The 20772-nt window shown below is 52.9% G+C and overlaps 1 protein-coding gene across 4 annotated transcripts in view; it reads right to left on the bottom strand.

Annotated features, from left to right (window-relative positions):
• CRHR1 (corticotropin releasing hormone receptor 1) overlaps positions 1 to 20772 on the bottom strand; it is a 46505-nt gene that overhangs the window by 13186 nt on the left and 12547 nt on the right. For 2 of the 4 annotated variants that reach the window (XM_004374260.1, XM_004374261.1), the window contains exons 2-3: positions 12894 to 12981; positions 4453 to 4572 (exon numbers count right to left, since the gene is read on the bottom strand). In XM_004374260.1, coding sequence (XP_004374317.1) covers positions 4453 to 4572; positions 12894 to 12981 — 208 coding nt within the window. Of the gene's footprint in view, positions 1 to 4452; positions 4573 to 12893; positions 12982 to 20772 lie in introns of those variants that run through there. The other 2 variants (XM_004374262.1, XM_004374263.1) reach the window with 2 other exon arrangements.

Below are 20772 nucleotides of genomic sequence, written 5' to 3' on the forward strand. Positions count from 1 at the left end.
GCGGGTCTTGGAGAAGGTCCTCATGAGGGTATTTCCCCAGAGCAGGCCTGATGTGGGAGGGTTTGTGGTGGGAACATCCATGGTGGAGGTCTCTTGGGACAAAAAATGACAGGTGACAGGAGTGTGCTGGGGATGTCACTGGGGGTGGATCTCCCACGGCAGGTGTCTCTTTCCTTGGATCTGCTACAACTGCTTACAGCCTGGCACGTGGCACACGTGGGAGCAGGGGAGTGGCCCAGAGAGGGGTAGGGTCTCCTGCAGCCCAGAACGTGTCACCTGTTAGGGAGATGGGGATAGGCCCTGGCTTCAGGGCTCCGGCAGAGCTGCCCCAAGGGCCCCTCTCACTCTCCTTCCTTCCCCCTGTTTGGGTGGCAGGGCCCCAAAATCTGGCAGGGAAGGAACTGAGGGAGTTCCAAATTCTGAGTCTTCCCTCCTGTGTTGGCCAAGGTCATCCTGCCCCCCCTCTACCGCTCGCCGCTCCTCAGCATCAGGAGGTCTGAACAGGTCTCCTTGAGCTAAACCTGGCCCTGGCTCCTGGCGGTTCTGGCCGGAAGAGGAACTGAGCCCTGAGCCCTGCTGCAGGGCTTTCAGTGGCTCCCACTGACCCTTGCATCGCATCCGCACCCCCGTGAGGCCGCAGGAGGGCTGGGGAAGCTGCCAGAGTCCTGGTCCCCAGCCTGGAGTGGCACAGGGGCAGAGCACTGGGCAGGGAGTCAGAAGCTGGGGCGCTTGGCCGGCTCAGCTACGGTGGTGCTGGGTGAGTGACCTCGGCCCGCGGCCCTTTGTTCCCCCTCCCCATTTATTAAAGGAGGGGCACACCTCCGGGCCCCCACGGCTGTGCAGCTGGAGCTACCCCTTGGCAGGCATCACTGGGATGAAGAGATGATGAAGACACCCCTCCTCACCCCTCCAGGGAGTCCCGCCTGACCTCGGGGGCTGGAAGGCTGACACAGCCGCCTTGCTAACTGTTCCCTGGGCCCTCTGCCGAGAGGCTGCTCCTGCGCAGCATGCCAGTGGGGGAATCAGGCTAAATGATTTTTAAAGTTCTGCCCAGCTTCCCTGTCACAGTCTTGAGTCTTGGGCAGAGTTGAGCCCTTTGGCCAAGATGCTGTAGATTCTCTCCAAATTGCTAATGAGGGATAAGCTAGCAGAGGGCTGCAGGCTATGCCTGGGTTTCCAGGGAGGTGGTGGGTGGGTCTATAGATGGAACCAGGGAATCCAGTGTCTGTGCCATGGGCGCAAGTGACTGCGACCAGAGGCTGCTCTGGAAAGTCTGCAAGGAAAGGGGCTTGGGGCAGAGATTGGCTAGAAGAAGCGCTAGACGGGGTCAGGTGGGGCGGGGTCTTGCCTTAAGAAAGGCAGTACAGAGTAGTGGTTAAAAGCTTGGTCCTGAGACCAGACAGCCTGGGTTCAAATCCTGACACAACTTCTTACTAGCTGTGTGACTTTGTACAAGTCACCCAACCTCTCTGCTTCCTTATCTGCAAGATAAAACTCTGCCATTGGAGACCCCATGTATTACAGAGTAGAACTTCTCCATAGGGTTTCCTTGGCTGTAATCTTTATGGAAGAAGCGCTGGTGGCACAGTGGTTAAAGTGTTTGGCTGCTAACTGAAAGGCTGGTGGTTCAAACCCACCAGCTGCTCTTTGGGAGAAAGGTGTGGCAGTCAGCTTCTGTAAAGATTACAGGCTTGGAAATCCTATAGGGCAGTTTACTCTGTCCTATAGGGTTGCTAGGAGTCAGAATCCACTCGATGGCAATGGGTTTGGGTTTTTTTTTTTTTTTTAACATAAGATTCAGAACATGTCAATTGTCTCTATCAAAGAGGGTACAGATGGAAATTATGGGAAGAGCCTTCTTTGCTCTGGGCCCTCCTTGGCATCCCACGTATGGGGCAGGGAGCCTGCGTCCCCCATCCCATGCTGGGGTTATTCAGAGGGAGCAGGCTTTGATGGGGAGGGAGGAGGTGATCATGAAAGCAAACAGGCCCCAACAAGCTGGGAGTCGCTGGCAGGGAGGATGGACCTCCTTGTCTTTAATTGCTGAGCTGAGCAATCCTCCTGAAGAATCACGGGAAAAAGGATATTTTTGGAAATACTTCCCATTCCTTTGAAGATCAGATGCAGCAGGAGGGGGAACATGAAGGAGAGGCCTCAAAGTCCTGGCATTGCCTCACCAGTAAATGAATTAATTAGTGACTAATGATTAGATACAACGCAGTGTTCCCACTTCCTACTGATTACAGGGCATCCTGCTCAGCACGCTGGGCTGGGGCACTTGGGAAGGGGGAGCACCAGCCCTGTCTGGAAACACTGACCCATGTCAAGGGGACCAGCATCCCCAGCTCCTCTCCAGGGATAACAGAGGGAAGAGCAAGGGAGCCCAGAGAGCACCTCCCCCAAACCTGCAACCTCTCCTATAGGTGGAGAAATTGAGGCCCAGAGAGGGCCAGTGCTGAGGGTTCCTTAACTGGAGCTGGGGCTAGAACTTGGGACTCCTGCTTCCGTTTAAGGCAGGGCTGGCAAACCAAGAAGCACTTGCCCAGGCACTGGGGCTTGAAAAGCTTATTTGGGGCATCTCAAGTAAGTCTTCTGGACTGGGACAAGAAGGAAAGGAACTCGTGGGGAGTGGCCAAGGTTGGCTACAAAGGTAGGCAGGGTCCTGATCACAGAGAGCCCAGTAGGCCCCACTCAGAGTGCAGACGTGGCAGGAGGCAACCCAAAGGTTGGCTGTAAGCAAGGGTTTGACAGGGTCAGATCTGAGACCAGAGTAAGAGACCGGGATGAGGGGGCAGGTAGCCTGGACCCGGGCATCGGGGATAGAGAGCAGGAAGTGTCAGGCATGAGAATTACTTTGGAGGTGGGATTGACAGGACCTGGTGCCCTTGGGGGTGGGGGGGCTTCTTCTGGAAGCCTCCTCCAATGTGCCAGCCCTAGTGCTGGCTCCTTCCTGGGAGCTCCAGAAGGACTCGGCACGTGGCCCAGGGAGTGGGGGAGCAGGAGGGCGCGATTCCTGGGGTTCTGACCCAGCCACCATGGACGGCTTTGTGACCTCGGTCAGCTGCTCTGTGCCTCAATTTTCTCATTGTAAAATGAGCCCAACTAAGTGGGGGGCTGGCCTGACTCTGCTCCCACAAACTCTCCTCTTTGAATTATTTGGCCCTCTTAGGCCCTTCTCTTCTTCCTTCCTTCCTCTCCTTAGTCCTCACTCCCCTCCCAGTCTTTCTGCTCTTCCCTGGGCCTCTCCTGTGGCCAGAACAGGGGTTACAGACCCACACGAGCTGCTGTGAGCTGCGCGGTGCCGCTCTCCCAGCCTGTAGCCCAATCCTAGTGGTTCTCCCGGGAAGGGTCACAGACACCTCCCAGTTTGGCCCTCCCACCCCTCCTTGGCTCTAGCCCCAAGTCCTAGTACCCTTAGTTTATCTGGTAAAGGAGAGATCAGACAGAGAAGGAATTTGGGAGTTTTGAGCTGGAAGAAGTCTTGAAGCCATGTCATCTAACCCCCTCGACCATCAGGTGAGAGGCCAGACCATAGAGGGGAAAAAAATGTCCCAGAGGTAAGTCAGTGAGTCTCAAAGTGAATGGCCTGGTGTCCATGTTCACCCAGGGTCCCTCTCAGGGCTCTGAGCTCAGGCACCCCAGAACTCAAGGGTCCACAAAAGAGACCCTGACCCCCAGGATCTGAGCCCCCACCCTCCCTGGGATAGGGCAGGGCCCTGGCATGCAGCTGTTGCGTTTTGATAACCAGGGGCCATGAGTCATTGACAGGGGACAGCAAATTAATTCTGAGGGTGGCAGGAGGTGTAGCAAGGAGCTGCAAAGCCCAAAGGCGTGGGGGCCTCAGCCAAGCAAGGTGTTTACTTGGGGATCAAGTATCAGAACAGACGGGGTCAATCCTCCCCCACCTCCTCCACCCACGGGCCTGGGATGCAAGGCCAAGCCCCCTACCAGTAGCTCTAAAACTCTGGGTCCCTCACCTCCTAGCTGGCGGGCCTATGCAGACTCCATAACCTCTCTGAGCTCAAGGTTCTCAACTGCAAAGTCAGGGCCATTCCAATGATCCCTGCCCTACCTCATGGGATTGTCCTATGGTTCAAGCAGACCAGTTTCTCAACTGCAAAGGAAAGTGTCAGACAGACACGGATGCTAATTCTAGCTTCACTATTTCCCAGCTGGGTGACTTTGGGTGAGTTCCCTATCCACGCTGAGCCTCAGAGGCTTAGTTATGTAAGAGTTGACAGTGTCTTCAGGGGCATTGTGAGAACCAGCAGCAATGAGCACAGAGTGCCTAGCAGAGCACAGAGTGGGCCTTTGGTAAATGATGGGTGTACCCACGAGAGGCATTACCACCATCATCATCATCATCATCTTCCCAACCCCCAACAAGTCTCAAGTTCTCCCCATTCTGCCTCACCTCCCAGCAGATGGTTGGCCCTCCACCCTGTTCCTTACTTGTGGTGTTGTAGCGGACACCGTAGAAATAGGCAGGGCAGGGACGAGCCACCAACTGCCCTGCAGGGCTCCGGGGCCAGCAGGTGCCAATGAGATCCACAGATGCATTGCACTGCAGTCCTGCGGACAGAGATGACTGGTGAGGCAGAGCAAAGTCCCTGCCCCAGAAAGACAGAGGACACCCCAATGACCTGCCCACTTCCCCACTACCCCACACTCACACACCAATGGGGCCAGCACAAGAGCAATGACTCCAGTGCAGAAATGAGCTCATCCTATGCAGCGGAGACCAAGGAGGCACCAGAGGAAGGAATCTGAATTTGATACTATGGCACCAGGGAGCCAGTGTGGGTTCCAGAGCACAGGAAGAACAGAGGTGGCTTGAAATGGTGTTAAAAGCTAAGGCCCTGGCTGGAATTTAGAGGAAAGGTAGACACGCTTCAAGCCCCCTGCTCTGTAGCCTGAGGACACTTCTCTCAGCCTCTCACTTGGTGACAGACTGGAGCTCTGAGACTTCACAGGGACAGTATTTCCTGGGACAGGCCCGTCACATGGATCTGGAACCAAACCACATCTGCACTGCCCCTTCAGCTAAATAAAGTGGTCCAATTTCCAGTTGGCCTGATAACCACATTTACTGAACACCCACTGTTTGTGTTCGGGTCTGTGCTGGGCCCCGGGAGAGGTCTGACTGAGAAGGAGACCATGAAAGAAAAGGCTGGGAGACGTCATCTGGGGGTAGTGGAAAGGGCACTGAACTGGGCGTCTGGACCCCTGGCTTCACACTGGGCTCTGCTACTAATTTGCTGTGACCTTAGGCAAGTCCCTTCCTCTCTCCAGGCCTCAGTTTCTTTATAAATTGAAGTGGTTGGATTAGATCAGAAATGTTTTAACCTAGTTCACTGGAGACTTCAAGGCATTCATAGAGACCCTGAAATTAAATGAAAAATTGGTGCATACGTGCATTTAAATGAGGAGTGGGGTCCATGACTTTTGGCTTTCGTTAGATTCTCAAAGGGGTCTCTGACTCAAGAAAAAAAAAGACCCAGCTGCCATTGAGTCAGTTCTGACTCATGGCCACCCCATGTGTGTCGGAGAAGAACTGTGCTCCATAGGGTTTTTAATGGCTGATTTTTCTGAAGTAGATTGCCAGGCCTTTCTTTCGAGGTGCCTCTGAGTGGACTTGAACCTTCAACCTTTCAGTTACTAGCCAAGCGTGTTAATCATTTGCACCACCCAGGGACTCCTTGTGATTCAACAAGGATGTAAGCAGCTGAACTAGACACCAACAAGAAAAACGGTGGCCCTCGAGTTAATTCCAACTTGTGGTGACCCCATAGAGGATGTCAAAGGCCCCTTCCAGATATTTGCCCTTAATTAAAGAGCTTTTGGGGGGTAGAGTATGTGTGTATGTGTTGGGACAGGGTTGAGCCTACAGTAACACCTTGGGAGAGTGGGAGGGATGTGGGCTCCAAGGGGGAGGACTGAGCTGAAGACAGTTCTGTCACCTCTCCTGTGTCTGCCTCGTGATGCCTGTCTTCTACGCGGGGCTGGTGTGCCCACCACGATGCAAGAAGGTTAATAACCAGGCAATGGCATGAAGATGCACAGACAGCCAGGGGAGAGCCATGAGCCAATGGCGGGGGTGGGAGGGCTGACGGGGGAGGCTCTTCAGGGCTGGGCATTAGCAGCTGCCAAGTCCTGGCTGGGGCTGCCTGCCATCTCCTCCCCAAATTAGCCTGCCCCCAATCTCTCTGGAAGTGGCACTGGTTTAAATTGGCTTCCTTTCCCTGATGGACTCAGGGCAGTGTTGAGAAGGTCTTGTACCAAATGCTGGTTTTTCCTTCTAATCAAATCTATTCATAGGGTGTGCGTGCAAATCAGGGCTCAAGGGGCTGAGGCCTCGAGGCCAAGTGGTTTAATTGAAAGAGAAAGAAATCTGGACTGGGGCTTAATGGACCAGAGGAGCTGGCGGGCCAGGAGGCTAGGTGGGTGAGCCCTGTGCCCTGCCACAGGAGAGCGCCCGTGAGTGACATTAGGAAGGAGGGTGGGGGTGGGGTGAGGAGAGCAGGGCCATATGTGGCAAGGGCATGCCAGGCTGGGATTTTAATCTGTCAAAATCATGCTGAGAGTGCTGAGCCTGGGCGGGAGGGTGGCTAGGCAAGTAGTAGTAAGGGGGGTTGGTGGTAATAATATTATAAGGAGCCCTGGTGGCACAAATGGTTAAGCACTCAGCTGCTAACCAAAAGGTTGGAGGTTCAAACCCACCCAGCAGCTCCATGCGAGAAAAGACCTGGCGATCTGTTTCCATAAAGATTACAGCCTAGAAAACCCTAGAGGGCAGTTCTACTCTGTCAAATGGGGTTGCTAAGAATCCGAATTGACTTGAGGGTATTTAATAACAACAATAATATTATGGACCACGCTCTGCTTTTCCAAAATGCTTCCTCATATATTTCGTTTGATCCTCACCCACCCCGCAATGCTATTATTCCCTTTTTACAGATAAGGAAACAGGCCCAGGGAAGTAAAGCCCTAGATCATGAGCTGATGAGTGAAAGAACCAAGACTCATAGCCAGGAGTTGCTGATTGTAAATCAGGCGCTCATTCTATCACACCACATCGTGTGTCAGTAAGGCATGGGCAGTCATGGAAGGGGGCAGCTCTTAAAGTATTGAGTGCTGTCTGCCAGGTTAAGTACTCAGCTGCTAAATGAAAGGTTGGCCGTTCGAACCTACCCAGCGGCTCTGCAGGAGTAAGACCTGGCAATCTGCTCCAGTAAAGACTGCAGCCTAGAAAACCCTATGGGGCACTTCCACCCTGTCATACAGAGCTGCTATGAATCGGAAACTGACTCGACGGCACCCAACAACAACAACAATGTGCCAGGCAGCTGCCAGGTGCCTTACACAGACCATCGCGTCAACACCACCGTCAGGCCTTCCTTGGTAGGTTGTTCATTCATTCATTCACAGATCTGTGCAGAGCCAGGCACGGGGTGGGGGATTAAATGGGGTGCCATGTGTGGCAAGGCCTGGAAAGGTGCCTAGCACTCTATCAGTGGAGTGTCTGCCCTTTCTCCCTCCCTTCTCTCCTTCCCTGGATGGTTCTCAGATACCCTTCTGTAAAGAACAGAGGGCAGGGCAGGACTGGGCACCAACCCCAGCCAGGACTAGGCCAGCGCCGAGGCCGGGACTGGCCGTGGAGCTGATGGGCCTGCTGGTCTTGAGGACCTGCCACTGGCCAGTGCCCAGAGCCCCCAGGGCCAGTGAGCCCTGACCCTACCCGCAGCTGTTGGGGATGGGGGAAGAGGAACAGGGCAGAGCGCAACTCTAGTCTGTGGTAAGGATGGGAGCCTGCGCTGGTGTGCCTGCACACACTACACCACCCACTGTGTGTCTCACGCCCCCTGCCGACATGGGTGCTGTTGTTGTGTGCCACTGAGTCAATTCCAACTCATAGCGACCCCAAGTGACAGAGCAGAACTGCCCCATAGGGTTTTCTAAGCTGTAATCTTTACAGAAGCAGATTGCCAGGTCTTTCTCCTGAGCAGCAGTTGGGTGGGCTCAAACCGTCAACCTTTCAGTTAGCAGCCAAGTGTTTAACCATTGTGCCACCAGGGCTCCTTTGAGGTAGGTGCTATTACCCCCATTTTACAGAAGAGAAAACTGAGGCCCTGGCAGTCGAATACCTTATCCAAAGTCACACAAATACTAAGGCAGAAGCAGGTTTTGAATGCTGGTCTTTTAATGTAGCTAGCCCAGGGTCTTCCCAATGCAACACAGCTGGCCCCAGTCTGGCCTGAGCCCCTCCCAGCATTCACTTCCACCCATCTCTGCAACCCCAGGTTCCTCTGCACACACGGCAGTGCCTCCCTCCTTCCCTCCTGCTCCTACGCTCCCAGAAGGCTGCCTGCCTGGAGGCAGAGCAGAGGAAAACGCAGCCAGCTGATGCTGCGCTTGTGACCTTTACGTGAAGGGCCTAGAAAATCCTGGAGGGAATGAAAGTCTGTGTGAAAGACGGGAGGAAGGGAGGGCGAGGCTGCAAGAACAGAGAAGCAAAGCCAACAAAACCAGGCAGGTGACAAGTGCCCCCTCCTTCCCCAATAAACTTACATTCTATTGGCAAAGACAGTAAACAAACACATGTATCTGTTTAACCAGTGGGAAATACTATGAAGAAAAAATAAACAGGGCAAAGAGATAAAGACTGCTGGGGTGCTGTTTTAAATTTGGTGCTCACTAAAGTACTGACAAAGGAGCCCTGGGGGCGCAATGGTTAAGTGCTCGGCTGCTAACCAAAAAGTTGGTGGTTCAAACCCAACCAGTGGCTCCGTGGGAGAAAAGACCTGGTAATCTATTTCTGTAGAGATTACAGCCTGGGAAACCCTATGGGAAAGTTCTATTCTGTCCTATAGGGTCTCTAGGAGTCGAAGATCAGCTTGATGGTACACAACGACCAAAAAAAAGTACCACCGTTTAATCAGATACTTAAATGAAGGGCGGGGGCAGGGCATGTGCAGAACTGAAGGAAGAGTGTTCTAGGCAGAGAGAACAGCAAGTGCAAAGGCCCTGAGGCAGGTGTGTGCTTGGTGTGTCTAAGGTGTGGACATCCTGTCACTCAGAGGTTTAGACCCTCATTCATAGGGAAGCTAGTTCCCTCAAGGTCTTTCCTGGGTGGGGATGGGGGTGAAATCAACCCCCTCACCAGCCCTGGTCACTGTAGGCCTTCATCCGGGAGAGGATAAGAGGGAGAAAGTAATGCATTTGCACAGAGCAACTGCCACAGATGTCCAGGGCCCACACTCCAACTGCGTGTGGGAAGATCGTGGTCAGACTCCCCCGAGTCACTGCAAACAAGGGAAAGAAGAGAGGAGCGGCGTGGAGGGGTTCTGCCGCCTCAGAAAAAGCCCTGCTGAGTCAGGGTCCTGGGGGCTGCTTTAATGAACAGATACGAACCCACTGAAGGTGGCCTATTTCATGTGTGGGCACTGGCTTCTTCCCCCAAGTAGGTTACCCAGTTCCCTTCCCATCATGCATAGGGTGCAAATGCACTCAGCAGATCCTCCCATCGTAGATAACTCAGAGGGAAACTGGAACCTGGTTCCTGTCCCACTTATGATGGTCTCCCATCAGGACCTCCCGAATGAACCACAAGGTGGGTGGGCATGGGGCGGCCGCCCTGTGGCTGACAGCCCAGCCCCGTCTGGTTTGAACCCAGGAGAGGGACTCAACCAAGGCTGCCTAGAGTGGGAGCAGCCAGGTGGCCGAGGGGCAGCTCTGAAACACACCTATCTGACCATTCAGGGGACTGTGCTGCTGGGCTGAATGGGCAGGGGCCCTGCCATGTCACCTGGCACAGAGAGGCTGGCAGAGGACAGGGAGAGCACCCTGCTCTTTTCCCGACCACTGTGTGGTGGAGCTGCTCCTCTTAGGCTGGGCAGAGAAGAAAGATGCCTTTGTAGCGAGTGTAACACATCAGGACAAGCAGGTGGGAGCCTGCCGTCCTGAAGGCCTATCAGCTCTTCGTTTTTGTGTTCCCAATACCCAGTACAGCACCAGGCACACAGAGATGCTCAGGAAATATTTGGGATGGTGGACAAACCCAATATGGGTATGGGAGACTTCAGGGGGAGCCATTGTACTCCTGATGGCTGACCATGCTGGGTCTTGGGCATCATGGCTATCTGGGAGCCACATAACATGGGTGGTGATAAAGTCATGGGCTCCAGATTCAGGCCCACTTGGTTCAAATCCTGGGCCACTGCTTAGAAACTGTGTGTGCTTGGGCGAGTTACTTAACCCTTCTGAGCCTCAGGTTTCCTCATCTGTAAAATGGGGATAAAAATGTTTTCTGACTATTTGTCGTGATGATTGAACGAGATTAAAGCTCTTAGAATGGTGTCCAATATATACCCCAACACCACTGCTGTCGAGTTGATTTTGACTCATAGCGACCCTATAGGACAGGGTAGAACTGCCCCCATAGGGTTTCCAAGGAGTGGCTGGTGGATTTGAACTGCCAACCATTTGGTTTGCAGCTGAAGCTCTTAACCTCTGTGCCACCAGGGCTCTGGTGTCCAATATAGTGGGCACGAAAGAAGTATTAGCTATTATTAATTAAAGGAGCCCTGGTGGTGCAGTGGTTAAAGCGATCAACTGCTAATTGAAAGGTCATTGGTTTGAAACCAGCAGTGGCTCCGCAGGAGAAAGATATGGCAGTCTGCTTCTGTAGAGGTAGGTTTACAGCCTTAGAAACATTTTGGGGTCCCTATGAGTTGGAATCAACTCAACGGCAGTATGTTTGGTTTTATTATTAATTATTATAATTATTATTATCGTTCCCTGCCTTAAGTTGGGGGGTAGGAATGGATGACCCCAGGTCCTTGTCACCTGCATGCTTCCATTTGTCTGTGACACCCTTAGTCAATAATTCTACTACTTTATGGTATTATTACGCTCATGCCATAGTTTAATGAGTTGCCAAATCTGTGACCTGCCACATGACAGGAACTTGGCCCTGGGGACCTACCTTGTCCCTGCTCCTGGCATGAGGCGAGTGAGAAGCCCCCTAAAGACCCCAGTTCAGTGTCAACTGCCCTGGCCAGACGCCCATCCATCTGTCCTGGCCCCTCCACCCCACCTTCTCCATCTGTCTTGGCGTTGGAGGACAAATGGGCCGTTATCAGAGGCTACTGTGGAGGGTGATGCATTGAGTGCCACAAAGGCAGGCAGGTTGGGATGGGATGGGGGGCACATGGTATAAATCACTGGGGAATGAATGCCTGCTGCCTCCAAGGACAGGTGCCACCTGTGTGGGTTCAGGGATGTCACTCTTCTGGGAGCACAACAAGCAAGTTCACTGAGCCTGACCTGGCTCCAATGCATGGGGGCAGGGGCAGGGGCAGGGCCTATCCTCTCGGGCCAGCCTTGAATCAGCTCCCCTCCCTCCCAGGCCCAGCCATTACGTGGCTGGCCAGCGGCCACAGCAATTCCACTAGAACTCCAGGCTCTCTTGGTCAAGAACTTCCCCACGTTCTCCATGGTCCAGCTCAGCCAACTTTGCAGCCAGATGTTCCGGGCTCCCAGTACCTCCCCAGGCTTATTACTGCTCTTCCCTCTTCACCTTCCCCATCCTTCTGCCAAACCCACCTGCCAGTCCTCAGCCAACCCTTGCTCAGAGCACTGGCTCCTTTCTGCCAGTCCATGCTCAGAGTTTCTTTGAAGAGTCACCTTGAAACCTCCTCCTTCAGGAAGCCTTCCTGGATTTTCACCACTCCCATTCTAACCTCCCTGCCTTCTCCATGGTAGTGAGAAATTTGTGGCAAGTGCCTTCCCCTCATTCTAGCTATACAGTAAGCATTTTAATAAGCCTGCTGACATCACCAATAATAATACCCAGCAGTGGTATAACACTCTACAGTTTTGTGAAATACCGCCATAAAACTTAGTGCATTTAATCTCATAACAGATCCTTAAGTCAGGTATCACCCCCTCCCACTTTACAGGTGGGCAAAGTGAGGCTCAAAGTCCCTGTGACCACCAGTCCCCACCCCCAGCCCCACAACCAGGAAACATGACTGAGCACTTGCTATGAGCCCGCACAGAAACCCAGTCTGCCTTCTCCAAGTCCCATGCTCGTTTCTCTCCTCCCAGACCCTCCTAGTGAAGGAGCAGCGGGCTGGGGGTGGCTGCTCTGAGCTCTGGGAGACCCTTCTCCCCGCAGGCCCAGTCTCAGAAATCTGTGCCTCTTGCTCCCCTGCTGGCACACCTGTTTCTCCACTAGCATGCTTCTTGTACTCTGCCCCATGGTATATACAGCTGTGGACTCGAGTCCAGGACCAGACGGGGAGACCCTCTGTTCTCCCAGCGCCTGGCATGGGGCCTGCCACATAGCAGGTGCTCAGTTAATGAGTTGGATTGAATCAAGGAGAGACTTGAAGAGGAAAATAAATCACCAAGGGGCAACCAGCCTCCTAAAGACCCCCAGGTGTGAGCCCACCCAGACTTACACCCAACTTTAGGATCCTTCTCAACACAGCACTCCATGAAAGCATGACCAATTGCCTGGAGCCCTAGAGAGGAAATCTCTCTGCTATTCCTGCTTTAAGGAGCCCTGGTGGCACAATAGTTAAGCACTCAACTGCTAACCGAAAGGTTGGTGATTTGAACCCACCCAGCCGCTCCTTGGGAGAAAGATCTGGCAATCTGCTCCTGTAAAGATTACAGCCTAGAAAATCCTATGGGGGCAGTTCTACTCTGTCACATGGGGTCGCTATGAGTCGAAAATCGACTCCACAGCACCTAACAACGTTCCTGCTTTGAGGCGACGCTCTGCGCACAGGCCCTGGGAGGTGGGGGTGGAGGTGGGCGTGGAGTGCAGAAGCGTGGAAGGGCACTGTGGTCAGCTGGAATCTTGCAGGAGGGAGTGGAGTGCTCACCGGAGATGTTGGCAGCCAGGGACAGGCTCTCGCAGTGCTGGTCCTGGAGGGAGGCAGAGACAGGGTTCAGCCCCAGGAGGAGGAGGGCCTGTGGGCACAAGGAGACAAGGGCACAGTTAGGCTGGAGCTGCAGGCAGTCTGGCCGGCAGCTTTCTGCCCTCCCTCTCCCCTACAACACACACATCCGGTCTCTTCCCAGACCCTCTGTCCCCTGGCGCCCACCTCCTCTAGTCTCCTTGCCCTCCTTCCTTTGTCCTGTCTGCCTGGGAGGTCTGAGCCGCCTTCTGGCTGGTAACAGAGGTGGATTTGAGCTGTGGGGGGGCCGGGGCCCCCAGCAAGGCAGAGTGGATGGTTAACCAGGAGGCCCGAGGAGCCGCACAGGAAGTTGCTCTCCATCATCAGCACCCCTGTGCCCCTGCTTTTTCTTCCCAGGGTCCCTTCCCTCTGACTCACTCCTGGGCCCCCCGCCCCTGCATCCCCATCCCATGCCCCGCACTCGGGACGCTTGGCAAACGGTGCTGGGGGGAACTAACCGGCTCCTGGAACTCAGGAGTGATGATAAGAAACTCGTTCATCCCTCTGGCCCCGAGGAACTTCCAACACTTTATTAATCAGTAATTAAACCTCACAGTCCCCAGAGAGATGGAGAAGTGTCTTTACTCTCATTTTCCAAATGAAAACGCAGGAGCAGAGAGAGGAGGAAGCCACCAGGCCAACCAGTGGCTTTGCTAGCTGAGTAGAGAGCCAAGTGTCCTCCCTGACAAACCTGCTCTGCTTGGCTCTGCAGCCAGCACAGGCCCAGGTGCTGTGCTCTGCCCCAGACAGGGGCGGCTCCGCTGGTATGGCCAGGCCCCCTTCTAGAGGGGACTAGGAATGCCTGCCCCCAGCTTCTCATCCCACTTCTGCTTCTGCCATCTCCCAGCACATGTGTGCATGTGCGCGCGCGCGCGCACACACACACACACACACACAATCAATTTCCACTCCCAGGGCCAGCTCAGCCGCAGGCAAATTAAAGAAACAAGAAACACCCTATTCCAAAATATGAGCCCAGCTGCCCAACATTCTACCATTATCCATCTAATCCTTAAGCTGCGCTTTGTGCTTTGGTCTTTCAGATCCCCTTTAAGTACACATCATGTCTATTCACATTGATAACACTTAGCATTTCCCCAGCACACCGAATCCTTCTTGTGTTTCTGTACCTTTGCTCCTAAAGTTCTCTGCCCCCTCCTCGGCCCTGCCCACTCGTCAGCTGGTGAACTCTGCAATCCTCAGGAGCCAGTTCCAGGGGCTCCCCTTGGCAGTACCTTCCCCCAACCCTCCAAAGCAAAGTAACCAAGTTTCCCCTTCACCACGTCCCCTGTCCCCAAAGCGCTCTGTACATGGGCTGGACTCTGGGTGTTCATGAGGCTCACAGATAAAGGCCATGGGCCATTTTTTTTTTTTTTTAATTGTGCTTTAAGTGAAAGTTTACAGTTCAAGTCAGTTTCTCACACAAAAATTTACACAGACATTGCTGTGTGACCCTAGCTGCTCTCCCTATACTGTGACAGCACATCCCTGCTTTCCACCCCAGATTTCCCGTGTCCATTCAACCAGCTCCTGACCCTCTCTGCCTGCTCATCTCGCCTCCGGACGGGAGCTGAGTGGGCTGTTCTTGAATGCATGAAAACCTTCTAAGTACAAAGCGTTTACAACCCAAAGTTCTAATGAGATGGCAAATATCCAGGCCAGGAGTTCTCATTCATACATCTTTACGTCCTGGGCTGCGCAGATAGCAGAGCAAATTGAGCTTCATCAGAAAACCATACCACGTGCCATGCGGAAAAGGCGTGTCTGCTCTTGGTTGCTCAGCTCTGACACTTATGTCTCCTTCCTGGATCTGATGGTTCACAAAGGCCTTTTCTACCAACAGGGGACCAGTTTTGCATTACGCAAGAAAAATGCTTCTTAAAATTCTTAAAACTACCTTCCTTTCAAAAAAGGTCAGCTCCGTGGCCGGGCTCTGTGGCAGAATTTGTGCCTTCACCACCTCTTGCTCTGTAGAAATGTTTATAAACTCTGGCTTATTCCTGAATCACAATTCCTTGAAAAGTCCAGAGTTTTCCTGTCATTTCCTTTCCTCTCAGTATATATTAATCGTGAGGTCCCTGCATGGCACGAACGGTTTGCACTCAACTACTAACTTAAAAGTTGGCAGTTCAAACCCATCCAGCAGGGCCGTGGAAAAAAGACCTGGTGATTTCTTCCTATAAAGATTACAGCCAAGAAAATCTATGGAGCGGTTCTGCTCTATAACACATGGGTCGCCATGAGTCAGAATCAACTTGACAGCAAAAGGTTTGCTTTTTTTTTTTTTTAAAAAAAAGTATTAATCACCTCTTCAGCATTCACTACATCCAGTCTTCTATCTGGTCAGCAGATAACTATCGCGCACAGTTGTCGTTGGTTTTCTTCTAAAGCTGAGAGTTCTTAATCTGGGTCCACAAACATACCAAGTTTGTGGCGGGGTTGGGGGTGGAATCCATGACTCATTGCTGTCTAGTTGATCCCAACTCATAGTGACCCTACAGGACAGAGTAGAACTGCCCCAGAGAGTTTCCAAGGAGCGGCTAGCGAATTCAAAGTGCCGACCTTCTGGTGAGCAGCCAAGCTCTTAACCTCTGCGCCACCAGATGGGGTAGGTCTTGTCCTCCCCATTTTATAGCTGGGGTAATTGAGGTGCAGAAAAAGACCGTTTTTCGAATCCCTGGGTGGTGCAAATGGTTCATGCACTCAGCTGCTAACCAAAAGATTGGAGGTTCAAGTCTACCCAGAGGCAACCGCCACACATGGGGTTGCCATGAGTCAGAATCCACTTGACCGCAACTGGTAGGATTCAGGAATGTATCAGTTTCCTAAGGCTGCCGTGAAGAATTACTATAAGCTGGGTGACTTGAACCAACAGAAATTTAGTCTTTCATAGTTCTACAGGCTGGAAGCCCAAAATCAAGGTGTCGGCAGGGCCAAGCTCTCTCTGAAGGCTCTCAGGGAGGATCTTTCCCCGTCTCTTCCAGCTTCTGGTGGTTGGCCACAATCCTTGGCATTTCTTGGCTTGTAGATGCATCAGTCCAATCTCCACCTCCATCATTATAAGGCATTCGCCCTGTGCGTCTCTGTGTCTCTTCTCCTACTCTTATAAGGACACCAGTCATATTGGATTAGGGCCCACCCTACTCCAATATGACCCTATCTCAACCTGATTGCATCTGCAAAGACCTCATTTCCAAATAAGGCCATATTCACAGATACCAGGGTTTAAGGCTTCAACATATCTTTTAGGGGGACACAATTCAACTCATAACAAGCCAGTAGGCTGTTTGTGTATCTGTCTTATGAGTACAAGAATGGGGGACGGCAGCCTTCTGGCGTGGCCAGGCCCAGGCAGAGCAGGGCATTGAAAAAAGAGATGAGCAGAACAGAAGGAAGCCCTATTCTAGGCCCCTGCAGTGCAGAATCCCTGGGAGAGGGTGGGGTGCGGGGGTGGAGTCTGACAGCCGCCTGCTCCAGCTGCTGCCCATGCCCCACCTCACAGGCCAGCCAAGAGTGAGCTGGAACTGAAGCTGCCATCCCAAATCCCAATGTGACTTTGGCATAAAGGTTAATCACAGCCAGAAAATGCTTATTAGAGACCTTAAATAACCATGTTGCTGAAGCTCAGCTTGGTCGTCAAGGCACAAAAGTGCAACTTCCTTTGATGGGATGATTTGGTAATTAACCTTTTGGGGAGGGTCCTGAAGGGCCGCTGGAGGGAGGGAGGGGTAGAAGAGAGGTGTCTGGGGCTGCCCCCACCTCCTAAAAGTTCATGAAGAGCAAGGAGAGGGCGGCTCTTTTCACAACTCTCTCTGGTCCCGGGCTGGGGCAGCACTGGGCCCTCAGGCCAAGCAGGGGTCAGGGACCAAGCGGAGCTTCCGACCGCCACGGCCGCAGCACTCGAGAGTGACCCATCACCAAGAACCACTGCCCTCCCACTGAGTTCTCAGCCTAGTCCTGCTGCTAGCTGTGCAACTCCGGGTGAGTCACCTGGCCCCTCTGAACCCCAGCTTCGTCATCTGTGAAGCTGGGGCAATGAGGTCTTTCTTACCTACATCACAGACACTTGGACCATCCGGGGAAAAACGAGACGAGAGATGCTTTCTGAAATTCAAAGTCCCCAGAAGCGTCAGTGGGATCAGCATCGCTACTTGGCCACTGAGGGCTGAACTAAAGCAGAGCTTCCTCAGGGTGCTCCTTCCAGGCCCCTAGGGTAGGGGCTACAGCCAGGACCCTGCCCCCCACCACATCCAGTCAGGTGCTTCTGCCTTCTCCACAAGCTTTCTTTTGGGAAGGGGTTTTCAGCTTAAAGAAGAAGTTTTTTGTTTTCTTTTGTTTTAACCAACAGATTTTGTGATCTCACCAGGCTCCTTTGTGGGCTGGGATTCTACGCTTGGAGCCCAGGACTAGGTTATGAGCTTTGGGAGAAGAAAAGGAATTCAGAAGAAAGGGAAATAGCAAGGCAAGATGCCCATGCCAAGTACAGAGGGACCTAGGGGTTTCAGGAACGGTTGGTACAAGGTGCCGGGGAAGGTAGACTTCCTGGGGGAGGTGAGTTGGAGGATGGGCAGGAGGGACAGGGACTGTAGGAAGGAGAGAGAGGGCCTTCGGGGCAAAGGGAGGGCCTTGAGCTTGGGGTTGAGGAAATAGGGAGATGAGGAGGAGCCGCCTATGGAGGGGCTTGAACGCTGGGCTGAGATGGACCCAGTGGGCTTGGAACACCAGGTGGATCCCTGAGAAGCAGACTATTATGGCTTGTCAATGTCACCATTTACAGGTAGGGAAACTGAGGCCCAGAGGGGAAAGTGAGCACCTTCAGTCATCCGCTCTGTGGAGGCAGTGCCAGGTCTTGGGCCCCGCCCTCCTGCCCCCAGCTCAGCAGGACTGGGATGAAACTGTGCCTCGCTGCTAACTTCCTCCCCTAGAGGCTGTGGCAGACACTGAGCTGGGGCCTGAGAGATCCCTGATTCCCACCGTGGCCAACATCGCAGCCTTCCTTCCCCAGTGACGCCCCAAGGCAAGGCCCCAGCAACACTGCCACCTGCTGGCTGAGGAAGGAAGACTTGCTCCTCCTGGGTTCTCAGGTCAGCTGGCTCCACAACCCTTATAGCCCCTGTATTTGACCACCTGACTCAGCTTTAAGGTCCCTGAGTGGCATAAAAGGTTTGCCCTTGGCTACACCATGAGTCGGAATCGGCTCGACAACAACTAACAACACTAACCTAAAGGGTGGCAGTTCGAACCCACTCAGTGGCACCATGGAAGAAAGACCTGGAAATCTGCTTCCATAAAGATTACAGCCAAGAAGACCCTATGGAGCAGTTCTATGTGTAACAAATGGGGCCACCTTGAGCCAGACTCAACAGCAGCCGGTTTGGTTCTAGACTCAGTTTTGTTCTGCCCTGTGCTGAGGTATAGCCTGTTTGAAGCAAATCCAAGAGAAGAAAATATAAATGTGAAGATGTGGAGGGGGTCATAAATCAAGAATTCTTTAAAAAGCTGGCTCCCCCGTTGCATGTAAAAACTAGGCTCTGGTTTGCAGAAATAAGACATATGCGCAATCAGCTCTTCAGAAACACGCCTGTGCCTACAAGAGATATAGCTATAGTTACCAACCGATTGAATACCGGCGTGGGGGCGGCGCAGGGCTCCACATGTAAGTGTGGGATTTCTGCAGAGATGCCAATGGGAGGGGTCGGTTGGACTGGAATTGCAATCTGTGACCGCCAGAATGAGACCCCCCAGGGGCATCTTTTTCTAATCTACACAGAGGTGCTCCAATCAATAATAATAATAAAAACAAACAGTTGCCAAAGAGTCAATTCCAACTCCTGATGACCCCATGGAATACCGGTGTATAACTGTGCTTCATATGGTTTTCAATGGCTGATTTTTCGGAAGTAGATTGCCAAGCCTTTTTTCCTAGATGCCTCTGGGTGGACTTGAAGCTTCAACCTTTCAGTTAGCAGCTGAGTGTGTTAACCATTTGCACAACCCAGCGACTCCCTCCAAACAGCTAGGGTAAAGCCAGACTTAGAACACAGGGCAGAGAAGAGGCTTCAGATGTCCCCTTTGGCTGCCCAAGACTTTTTAGGGCCATGAGCAGTACCCCTCATCCTGCCCCAGGCCAGCCCCTCCCTTCACCACCTCTCTTTGGGGCAGCCACAGTCTCCCCCCACCTCATGGCAAAGAGCCTGTGCTTCCCCAAAAAAGTGGGTGAGCAGTGAAAAATTATTCTAGGCAGACGAGAAATAATTTATTGTTACAGTTAATTAATTTAAATTGCTGTTGTACAGAGAGAACAAATGGAAAGGAAAACCTGCCCACAGTTGAGAGGCAGGCCACGCCTGGGTGTTCTCCGCCTCCAGCCCCTCTCCCTGGGGCCCCGGGCTTAGGGTGTGCCCTGCCCCCACCCTGAGCCCTGCCCCCCGCTCCCTGCTACTTCCCTCTCCTGCTCCCCAGCGAGGCCAGAAGCAGGGCTGAAACCAGTAGATCGCCTGCTTCACCCACCCCAGGGGCAGCAAGGGCCTGCAGACCCCCAGCTCTGGAGTTCACATATGCCCCTCCAAGGCCCCAGATACACTGTGTCATTGGGTTGTAAGCTCCCTGAGGGCAGGATCTGTTCTGGCTATTTCTGCACCGTCAGTGGGGCCTGGCACAGAGTTTGTTGAACATATTTGTTGAATGAATAAACGAATGATTGCATGAGTGAATGCACGGATGGGTTTGACCATGAGGTCTCATAATGATCCTCCCCAGGGCATTTTGATGAGCTCACTTCCTTTTTCTCGTTTTTCTGAATCCCTTTTCCTCTCACCCATCTCTGCCCCATGCCCGCCAGCACGAGCTTCCTCCTTTCCTCCTTTTCCCGGTCTTCTCTTCTGCAGCAGCTCCGCACCTTGGAGTCCAGAAGTATGTGCTGAAGGTAAAAGCCTTCGGGTGGGAAGTTTGGGGCTGGGACCCTGCTGTGACTCTGACAAACCTGTTCTGTGACCATGGACAAGTCACACTCTGTTAGCCCAGCCTACCACCTTCCTCCCTCCCTGTCTTAACTTCTCCACCTCTCTTGGTCTTCTCTAGCCTCTGTTTTTCTTTTCTTCCTTAAAATTCTGGCTTTGACTGAAGGCGCGCACAGGACCAGGCTCTGTGCATTTTCTCTGAGAAGCTGGAGCCTTTACTATCTATCTTTACTATCTCCCACTGTACAGATGATGAAAATGACCCAGACGGAGACGGTACTTGCCCGAGCAAGCAATTCCGAGGGACTGGAATTGGAACCGGGCTCCCCACCCCTGGGCAGGACTGTCTGTTTCCCTGCCTTGTCCTACCCCTTCCTCTCCCCCTCCTCCTCCTCAGAAGCATGGATCTTCCGAAAGACACATGTGCACGCTTCCTTTACCTCTCAACCTCTAGATGCCAGCTGTGGCCTCGCTGCCCGAGAGCTGGCAGTGGGAATTGGGGGGTAGACACCAGTAGGACCTGTAGTGGATTGAATAGGGGCCTCCCAAAAGATATGTCCACCTTCTAATCCCCAGAACCTGTGGTTGGTGTTAGTTGCCGCTGACTCGATTCTGACTCATGGCGACCCCATGAGTTGCAGAGTAGAACTGCTGTATAGGGTTTTCCTTTCAGAAGCAGATTGCCTGGCCTGTCTTCCAAGGTGCCTCTGGGTGAGCTCGAACTGCCAACTTCTTTTTTTCCGTTGTTGTAGTTTAAGCGAAAGTTTACAATTCAAGTTAGTCTCTCATACAAAAATTTATACATACATTGTTATGTGACCCTAATTGCTCTCCCTATACTGTGA

Source organism: Trichechus manatus, unplaced genomic scaffold (assembly GCF_000243295.1).
Source record: "Trichechus manatus latirostris isolate Lorelei unplaced genomic scaffold, TriManLat1.0 scaffold00028, whole genome shotgun sequence".
Taxonomy (NCBI): domain Eukaryota; kingdom Metazoa; phylum Chordata; class Mammalia; order Sirenia; family Trichechidae; genus Trichechus; species Trichechus manatus.